Genomic DNA, 10,282 nt, shown 5'->3' on the forward strand with positions numbered 1-10,282 from the left:
GTTGGTTAGTTGCAACTGATTTAAAATTATTGTACTCGCTGTAAAATATATTATTGTTGCTTGCTTTTCTACAGGTACACTCTTGCACTTTTGCGGTTCATGTTGTTTAATTGTAACTTGTTTAACTACATGCTCTTATGGTTTTTCCCTTTGGCACTTATTTACATTTACATTTAGCAGAGCGACTTACAGTAAGTACAGGGACATTCCCCCGAGGCAAGTAGGGTGAAGTGCCTTGCCCAAGGACACAACATCTGTGGCATGACCGGGAATCGAACTGGCAACCTTCGGATTACTAGCCCGATTCCCTCACCGCTCAGCCACCTGACTCCCTGTCAGCCACCTGACTCCCTGTCAGCCACCTGACTCCCTGTCAGCCACCTGACTCCCTGTCAGCCACCTGACTCCCTGTCAGCCACCTGACTCCCTGTCAGCCACCTGACTCCCTGTCAGCCACCTGACTCCCTGTCAGCCACCTGACTCCCTGCCAGCCACCTGACTCCCTGTCAGGTGGCTGAGCTTATTTGGTTTTTCACAATGTATGCTTCACGTTTTGGCTACCCGCAATGTTTTGGGGCTATCTTGACAAGCTCTCTCTTGGAAGTCGCTTTGGATAAAAGCGTCTACTAAATGAATAAATGTAAATGTAATTGTTGAATGAGATTTCTTTTTCAAAACCATAAATTCAAATCTCTGAGAACAATGAGTTCCTTGTTTTCACTAGATTAGAATTTATTATATGATTTGGCAGTGTGCAAAAGAGAAGTACAATTGTTTACAATTTACACAATAACCACATGCACATAGCTTGCTGATAAAAGTTATTTCTCAGTGAAATTGTCATACTCTTCACAACTTCTAAACAGCGTGTGAACCATCACATGCAAAATGATTGATTTCACTCGAGAATCGAGCAAAAGTGATTGAGAAAAGCGGTACTATATAGCCTAAGTGACTACATAAAACATTTGACATGCAAATGTGAATTTTCAGTTTATATGTAACATTGATACAAAAATTAATTTACTGTATATGCAAATGTTCATATCCTTTTTTTTTGTACTACAGTATTGTACAGTATTTCAAAAAACATTCCCAGTAATCTTTTACCTATGTGCATTTGTGTGTTGTGTTGTATTTGAATATGAGAAACATTTCTCGGGCCATGGTTAAAAAACATCAAAACATTTTGACTAGTAGTACGGCCCACACAGTTACAAAAATCATTACTCACAAGAATCATTTTGGTGGCATTGACAATTTACTGACACAATAACTCAGTTTTGAAGCATGAATTAAATGTTTTTACATTTTCAAGACACGCAATAGAGTTTTGATGTCCCATAAAACAGTGGAGACAACTACACATACAGTATAAAGAATGTTTAAAAATGAGCCAAAGTGAAAACTCTAAATATGAATTGTCTGTCTTGGCTCTGATTGATGAAACATTTTATATTTTAACCAGATTAACTTCTATCGTGTCTAATTCATAATCTATTTAAATATGCCCTCATGTTAAAGGCTGTGTGGCTGAGACACAGATACTGTTAACACTAATACTAATGCTACTGATTGCAAATCTTCAAGTAGACAAATTTGCACAGTGATGCCCTGTCGTGTCTTTTTTTCTAATCCTGCATTTGGCTGTGTGTAAGGTTTTTTTTTGTTTTCATTGACAAGTGGAAAAAGGCCCAATCCCAACACACCCTTGCCCCTACCATTTTGGGGCGTCCACGCATATGGGTCGGGTGTCCCGATTCTTGTTGGGATCGAGGGGTAGGGAGAAGAACCAGGGCTACATGGCTCTCCAAACAGAGTGGGTTCAAAGGTAGGATACAGTTCCTGTCTTGCACCTGGAGCCTTGAGATCCCAGTGGGTGTGTGTGTGTTTGTGTGAGAGGCCCATGTGCCAGCCATATCCATCCTCCCCTTATGAGGGCATAGCACAGCTGTGTAACCTCTCCTCCCAAACTCAAAACGGGCGGTGAGGTGGAGTCACTCTGTCCTTGAATAAACTGGGTGTGCTGAAGGACAGAAAGTTCTGATAACATATTCTAAACTACAATACTCAAGAGAGTATGTGTTTGTCGGCTGGTGTTTTTTGTTGCATGTATTGTTTATTGCATTTTTCGTTTACAGACAAATGGAATATAAGAGACAAGGACTTTGTTTTGAGTATGAGTGTTAATTTCTTTGTATTACGCATTTGTACGTGTGTATTAATATCTGCATCATAAAATGGAATAAAACTACAAATATAAAATACAACGGTTGAAAAGCATCAGGGCCATCAAAGCTTAGGTTCTTTCTAGCCTTGTGCAGTGACCTCATCAACGTTTTTTATCCATGTCTCATAGCTTGAGACCAACAGAATGGCCTGCTTTGGAAGGCAGAGGAGGGACCAGCTAGTGGCCATGGCTAATCGTGACCAGCGAATAGAGTGTTCCTTGGCTGGTTCTGGACGAGGGAATCCAGGCTGGTTGCTGGATGGAGGAACTTTCCGTCCGGTAGATCTGCGCTCGGGTCGTACACAGTCCGAAGCGTGCGGCCAGCAGAAAGAAGTCCTGTCGGAAGTTGCGCGTGCAAAAGGCGTACAGGAAGGGGTTGGCGCAGGAGTTGATTGGGTAAAAGAGGACCAGCAAGAGCTTGGAATGGGAGACGGTGATGAGAGGCAGCTTAAGGGCAGCCGAGATGGCGAAGAAGGAGATGGGCGCCATGCAGAGGAAGTCTGTGAAGACCAGCACGGCCATGCGCTGGGCCACACGGGCGTCGCTGCGGGCCGGGGTGGAGGACGGGTTGCGCACGGTCAGATAGATCCCCAGATAGCAGGAACACACGCATAGGAAGGCCAGCACATTCAGCAGGAGGAGGAACACCACGTACACCTGGGACTGGGCTGTCTCTACATCCATGGGAAGGCAGATACTCACCTGGAACACAGGAGAAGAGAGGAGTGGTGATGTGATGAGTGATGATGTGAGGAGTGGTGATGTGAGGAGTGGTGATGTGAGGAGTGATGATGTGAGGAGTGGTGATGTGAGGAGTGGTGATGTGAGGAGTGATGATGTGAGGAGTGATGATGTGAGGAGTGATGATGTGAGGAGTGGTGATGTGAGGAGTGGTGATGTGAGGAGTGATGATGTGAGGAGTGATGATGTGAGGAGTGGTGATGTGAGGAGTGGTGATGTGAGGAGTGGTGATGTGAGGAGTGATGATGTGAGGAGTGATGATGTGAGCAGTGGTGATATCAGGAGTGGTGATGTGAGGAGTGATGATGTGAGGAGTGATGATGTGAGCAGTGGTGATATCAGGAGTGGTGATGTGAGGAGTGGTGATGTGAGGAGTGGTGATGTGAGGAGTGGTGATGTGAGGAGTGATGATGTGAGGAGTGGTGATATCAGGAGTGGTGATATCAGGAGTGGTGATGTGAGGAGTGATGATGTGAGGAGTGATGATGTGAGCAGTGGTGATATCAGGAGTGGAGATGTGAGGAGTGGTGATGTGAGGAGTGGTGATGTGAGGAGTGATGATGTGAGGAGTGATGATGTGAGGAGTGGTGATATCAGGAGTGGTGATGTGATGAGTGATGATGTAAGGAGTGGTGATGTGAGGAGTGGTGATGTGAGGAGTGATGATGTGAGGAGTGATGATGTGAGGAGTGATGATGTGAGGAGTGGTGATATCAGGAGTGGTGATGTGATGAGTGATGATGTAAGGAGTGGTGATGTGAGGAGTGGTGATGTGATGAGTGATGATGTAAGGAGTGGTGATGTGAGGAGTGGTGACCCCACCTTGCTGTAGCTGCTAATTCCCAGCGCCGGCATCACCGCAGCCACCGAGGAGAACACCCACCCCACCGCCATGACGACACACGCGTGTTGGAGGCGGAGCTTGCGGTCCAACCGCAAGGCGTATGTGATGGTGTGCCAGCGCTCCAGGGTGATGGCGGTTAACGTGAACACAGATAGCTCACTGGCAAACACCTGCACACACACACACACACGGTGTAACGTACAGTTTGTACTGAGATGCCACAAGGAGAGAATATTGACTTAGTAAGCACACACACACACCGTGAAGAAGCCTGCAGCGCTGCAGCCAAAGCCAGTCTGCCAGTCTATGGCGTGGTTGTAGTACTTCCCGCGCGTATGGATGTCCACCGTTGCTATGACGATCAGGTACACTCCCATGCAGAGGTCAGCGAATGCCAGGTGGCACATCAGGAAACGAGGAACGGTCAACTTCGTCCGGCTGCCTATCAGGGCAGAGGGCACGGATGGAGTCGACCAATCACAAACACGATCTTGATCATCTTGTCAGATGCGACCCAGTTGACATCCCGTCGTACAAGACAACCGCACAGACCCTCGTCATGTGACCCTACCTAGCAACACAAGCAGCACAGCTGTGTTGCCGAGCAGCGTGAGCGTGGAGACGAGCCAGATGAGGACCCGGAGCGCCATCCCGCCCATGATGTCCTCACAGGGGCTGAAGACGTCAGGGGCGGGGCTACAGCTGACTGCTGTTGAGTTGTGACAGTGGTCTCTGTGGAAGTGGGGCTCCTCCTTGATCGTGAGGTTCTGACACAGGGGGTTCATACGGGACCTGCCACACACACACACACACACACAGGTGAGCACACCAGCCTGTGTTGTGTGGGCGTGGGAGGTGAGCGCGTGCAGGAGACGGGGGGGGTCACCAGTTCCTGGGCTCTTGTTTGAAGGCACAGCAGTGGGAGGGGTAGGTGAGGCTGGCCTCCCACAGCCGGGGGAAGTGCTCAGGGGAGGGGAGCTCCTTCAGGGTGAACACAGACTCAGCTGACAGCACCTGGATGCCCCACAGGATGGACTCAGGGAGAGAGCTCACTGCTGTGTGGGAGATGAAGCTTTGACACACACACAAACACATATGCATTCACACGCACACAGAGACACACACACACACAGCATTAATGAATTGTCCACAATTTTTAGTCTCCATCTCCAACATATATATATATATATATATATTTTTTTTTTTTAATATGCTTTTGGCATTTTACTGCTTTGTTGAATGGGGACAGTTGGAGATAGACAGGACAAGCAGGGAGAGAGAAAAAGAAGACATGCAGGAAATCAGCCCGGCTGGAATCAAACTGGTGGTGGACTGGAATTGTTGTAACGTTCTTCCTATGTAATGGTGTCGCCCTATGACTAAACTGCTCTGTGTGTGTCTGTCCTCCATGAGTTTGTGGCAGCGTGATGTGGGATGAGGACAGAGTCACATGGTCAGGGTCGTCATGCTTACAGAGACACCGGCCCCACCGCTCCTGTGAAGGCGTTGCCATGGATATGAGAGAGCTGTGGGTTCCCCATGAGAGAGCTGAGAGAGAGAGAGAGAGAGAGAGAGAGAGAGAGAGAGATGAGAGAGAGAGAGAGAGAGAGAGAGAGAGTGAGAGAGAGAGAGAAAAGAGAGCGTGTTCAGTGGTAACAGAGAAGGAATCAAGCCTGTGACCTCTTAAAACTATGCGGTGGCTGTGACTCACAGTTTGTCCACCCTGGTGCCGTTGAAAGCGTGACTGTCCACCTCCCGTAGTCCATTCTGGCCAGACGCCTGCCAGGCAGAAAAAGAGACACAGCGACAACATCAATGCTCCACCCCCACCTCCACCCCACCACCTTCACCCTCCATCTCCATCCCTCCACATACACCACCACCCCTCCATCTCCACATACACCACCACCTCCACATACACCCTTCCACCACCACCACCACCATCTCCACCCCTCCTCCTCCACATACACCACCACCTCCACCACCTCCACCACCATCTCCACCCCTCCTCCTCCACATACACCCTTCCACCACCACCCCTCAACATCTCCACTACCCCCCCCCCCCCCCCCTCACCACCCCTCCACCCCCTTCAAGAGTGTGGATCTAGCTTCAGATAAAAGTGTCTACAAAGTTGTTAATTGTGTGGAACACGTGCAGGATCACTCACACTTCCTCTATGTTGTCGGTGCAGAGGCCTTGGAAGGCGTTTCTGGGGATCCTCTTATGTGTATGTTGTCCTGCAAGTCACTGAGGAACACACATGTCACATCACAGTGTCTGGACGATTTGTGTGTGAATAAGAGTGTGTGCGTACCTGTACTCGTGTGAGTCTGTATACGTTCCTATTGAGTTTTTGCTTTAATGTTAAGCCCTTGAATTTGAGATTTGTTGTTAGCTTGGATGTGAGGCCAGCTTGCTGTCACACATCCTGCCAACAGAACCAGGAAACTGGGACTTACAGAACGAAGCGAGGAGCTGAAGAGAAGATCTGGCTGAAGTCTGGAATAACAGTCAGCCCAGTATTGGAGATTTCCCTGAAAAAAAAACAGATTGGGGGAGTTAGAAGTAAACCCTGGTCCTCAGAGACCCGCCCTGCATGTTTTAGATGTCTCCCTGCTCCAACCCACCTGATTCAGATGAATGGGTCGTTATTAGGCTTTTGTTGAGCGTCATAACGATAATTAATTTGAATCAGGTGTGTTGGAGCAGGGCGACATCTAAAACATGCAGGGCAGCGGGTCCCTGAGGACCAGGGTTGAAAACAACCAGCCGTACAGACTAGATTGTTGCCAGCACAACGGGGCTGTGTCATGTCCAGCGTGTTATTGAAACACTGTCAGATACTCACAGGTATACTGACACCAGGAGTGTTGCTCTAATGGGGCACAGGCTCCTCATTACTCATGTCACAATTTTTTTCTTCCAAGCTTGCGAGACCAGGCGATGTGTTTCACACCAGAAGTGTGCAACGCTTGGCGCGAGCCATTTTTCTTTGCAATAATTTGAGCGCAAATACAGTTTTTTGAGCCTCATTTTATATAATAATTTGGACTTAAAATAAATAAATAAACTGACTGCTAGGCCTATTATTTAGAGACTTTCTTGAGTTGTCTTAGCCTACCTCAATTCTGATTTGTGTGCCGACACCTGGACTTCAGTGTGCCGCTGCAGTGGCTATTATAGCAGCACAGAAGAGCGCGCTGACATGGAAATCTGTGGACACGCATCAGTTTGTGTTTTCGGTTTAAACTGCGTTGATTTTACAAGCGTTGATTGGGATACTGCATTACTTTTTTCCAGGATTATCAATGTAAAATGAATGCACTGACTAAATACATTATTTTGTTTACTTAACTAAGTAAATTGGTAAAACTCAAACTTGAGATTTTAGGCACTCCACTCACTGGTATACTGACACACTTGAAAACACTCCACTCACAGGTACACTGACACACTGAAACACTCCACTCACTGGTATACTGACACACTGAAACACTCCACTCACAGGTACACTGACACACTGAAACACTCCACTCACAGGTATTGTAGCTTAGGCAGTCCCTTGAAGGCCTTCTTAGAGATGACTGCCAGTCTTTCGACTTGGTTATGATTCTGGATGAGACAAGGGCACGCACACACACACGCACGCACGCAAACACATACACACACACACATTGTAAACTCTGCTGAGAGGACTAAAGTGATGGCTGTGTGGATGTTGAGTGAACGACCTCCTGATGTAGAAGGAGTCAGACTTACATCTCTGTCAGCTTTGGGAGGTCAGCAAAGGCAGAAGCCCCTATTTTCTTCACACAACGTTCTCTATCATCCAACTAAGGTTTTGGGGATGAGAGAGAGCGAGAGAGAGAGAGAGAGAGAGGAGAGAAGAGAGAGAGAAGAGAGAGAGAGAGAGAGAGAGAGAGAGGAAAGAGCAGAGGATGAGAGAGAGAGAGAGAGAGAGGAGAGAGAGAGAGAGAGAGAGAGAGAGAGAGAGAGAGAGAGAGAGAGAGAGAGAGAGAGAGAGAGAGAGAGAGAGAGAGAGAGAGAGAGAGAGAGAGAGAGAGAAAAGAGAGCGTGTTCAGTGGTAACAGAGAAGGAATCAAGCCTGTGACCTCTTAAAACTATGCGGTGGCTGTGACTCACAGTTTGTCCACCCTGGTGCCGTTGAAAGCGTGACTGTCCACCTCCCGTAGTCCAAAGGACTACGGGAGGTAGAGGGAAAGAGCAGAGGATGAGAGAGAGAGAGGAGAGCGAGAGAGAGAGAGAGAGAGAGAGAGAGGAAAGAGCAGAGGATGAGAGAGAGAGAGAGAGAGAGAGAGAGAGAGAGAGGAGAGAGAGAGAGAGAGAGAGAGAGAGAGAGAGAGAGAGAGAGGAAAGAGCAGTAGGATGAGAGCTAAAGACAGAGAGACCAGGCGATTCTATTCTTAGCACCCAGATATCCACTCCTCCTTCCTTCTGTTTTCCTCCACCTCCCTCTCTCTCTGTGATTCATATCCACCATGTTTGGATCTCTCCCACTCATCATGTTCCCAGACAACAGACTAAACACATAATAAGACAAAATACAATGGACACATCCCACATACACACAGAAGTTTTTTTAACTATCCTAGTGAGGACCGACAAGTCATTAACATTCAAAATCGTCATCCCCACCTCTAACCCCTAACCCCTAACCCCAAGCCCTGACCCTAACCTTAACCCTTAAGGTAATTCAAACCCTAACACATATCATGAACCGTAACCCTAAAACCCCCATAGAAAGCACTAGAAGTTATAGGGCCAGGAAAAGTTCCCCAAAAGGTCAAGTTTTCTTAGTTTACTATCCTTGTGGGGATTTCTCAAGGGTAGTTAAACAAGACCACACACATACTTACACTTTGCTGAGCTCATTCAGACCTCTGAAGGCACCTTGAAGAAGTTCTCTCAAGTTGGTTTGCTTTAGTCCCCTGTGAAAACACAAGCCACCATGTCATGCATCAGCATAGAAAAAAAATGACGAAAATAAATAAGATCAACGAGCTGATTAGAACTTGGCCATTGACCAGAAGTTAAGATGGACTCTGGGCTTAACTGGGAATGTTCTGGAGCTGTCCAGTGTCCAGTATTTGGATGTGTAGTAGCTGTCCCTTTACTGTCCCACAGCCTTGACCTCTAACAGCAGAACACATACTCTTCTGGGAGTTCACTGTGTTGCCTGGGAAAGGCACTGCTTTGTGTGTGTGTATAAAATGTACTATTATGCTACAAGAATTGCTCTTTACATCTCCAAATCATTAGGTCTGTATTTACCATGACTCGCTGACCTGCACACAGACACGCACGCACACACGGCCACTCAGACCAACACCAGCACGCACACACGGCACTCAGACCAACACCAGCACGCACACACGGCCAATCAGACCAACACCAGCACGCACACACGGCCACTCAGACCAACACCAGCATGCACACACGGCCACTCAGACCAACACCAGCACGCACACACGGCCACTCAGACCAACACTAGCACGCACACACGGCCAATCAGACCAACACCAGCACGCACACACGGCCAACTCAGACCAACACCAGCACGCACACACGGCCACTCAGACCAACACCAGCACGCACACACGGCCACTCAGACCAACACCAGCACGCACACACGGCCACTCAGACCAACACCAGCACGCACACACGGCCACTCAGACCAACACCAGCACGCACACAAACAAGCTGACGCCTGGTCATCTGTGGTCACAGCCTTGAGATTCCTGAAACAATGTTACTCCATCCAAAACAACCAAACAAGGGTTAGCCACTCTGTCCATGTCACCATGACCATCACAGTGATGATCAACAGCCATGATGTCATAGGCAACAACCCAACAACACAATCACCAGCACCCCAACACATACACAAACACACACACAATGCCCCTAAAGTTCACACACCAGCTCAAACATACCTCCAGCGGTGCAGTGACTGAGTCGTGTGCGGCTGTACTTACAGCTGGCTGGTGTTTTTGGGGAGGGCTGAAGGCAGCTGTGTTACTTTGCCCCCGACGCACAGGAAGGAACAGTCCCTGCTGAAGGAGCACGGCCCAGACACCGAGCCGAGCTCCGCCGCAGCCAGAGACCCCACCAGCCCCAGCAACAGCACAAGCGCTGGTGTCATCCTTCCCCCCTCCGACTTCTTCTCTGAGTTCTCCCAACGTCGCCAGTGACCTCTGGACTGTTTCTCTCCACCTCGTCCTCCTCTCCTCTGCTCTTCTTGTCTTCTTTGTCTCTCAGTTCTCACTTTTCTTTTCCCATAAATGTGTCCTCTCTTCTGTCCATCCTCTCTCTCTCTCTCTCTCTCTCTCTCTCTCTCCCTCCCCCCTCCTCTCCTCTCTCTCTCTCTCTCTCTCTCTCTCTCTCTCTTCCCTCTCCCTCTCTCTCTCTCTCTCTCTCTCTCTGTCTCTCTCTCTCTCTCTCTC

At 48.3% G+C, this 10,282-nt stretch overlaps 1 protein-coding gene across 1 annotated transcript; it reads right to left on the minus strand.

Annotated features, from left to right (window-relative positions):
- Positions 1-2,383: 2,383 nt before the first annotated feature.
- On the minus strand, positions 2,384-9,981 carry fshr (follicle stimulating hormone receptor). Its single transcript, XM_067245110.1, is given in 14 exon segments — positions 2,384-2,932; positions 3,794-3,985; positions 4,076-4,257; positions 4,387-4,607; positions 4,702-4,887; positions 5,289-5,363; positions 5,527-5,594; positions 5,982-6,040; positions 6,043-6,065; positions 6,278-6,352; positions 7,357-7,406; positions 7,409-7,430; positions 7,578-7,651; positions 9,859-9,981. Coding segments are annotated over 14 exon segments (1,875 nt in total). The 3' UTR covers positions 2,384-2,407.
- Positions 9,982-10,282: the final 301 nt, after the last annotated feature.

The sequence above is a fragment of the Osmerus mordax genome, chromosome 10 (assembly GCF_038355195.1).
Source record: "Osmerus mordax isolate fOsmMor3 chromosome 10, fOsmMor3.pri, whole genome shotgun sequence".
Taxonomy (NCBI): domain Eukaryota; kingdom Metazoa; phylum Chordata; class Actinopteri; order Osmeriformes; family Osmeridae; genus Osmerus; species Osmerus mordax.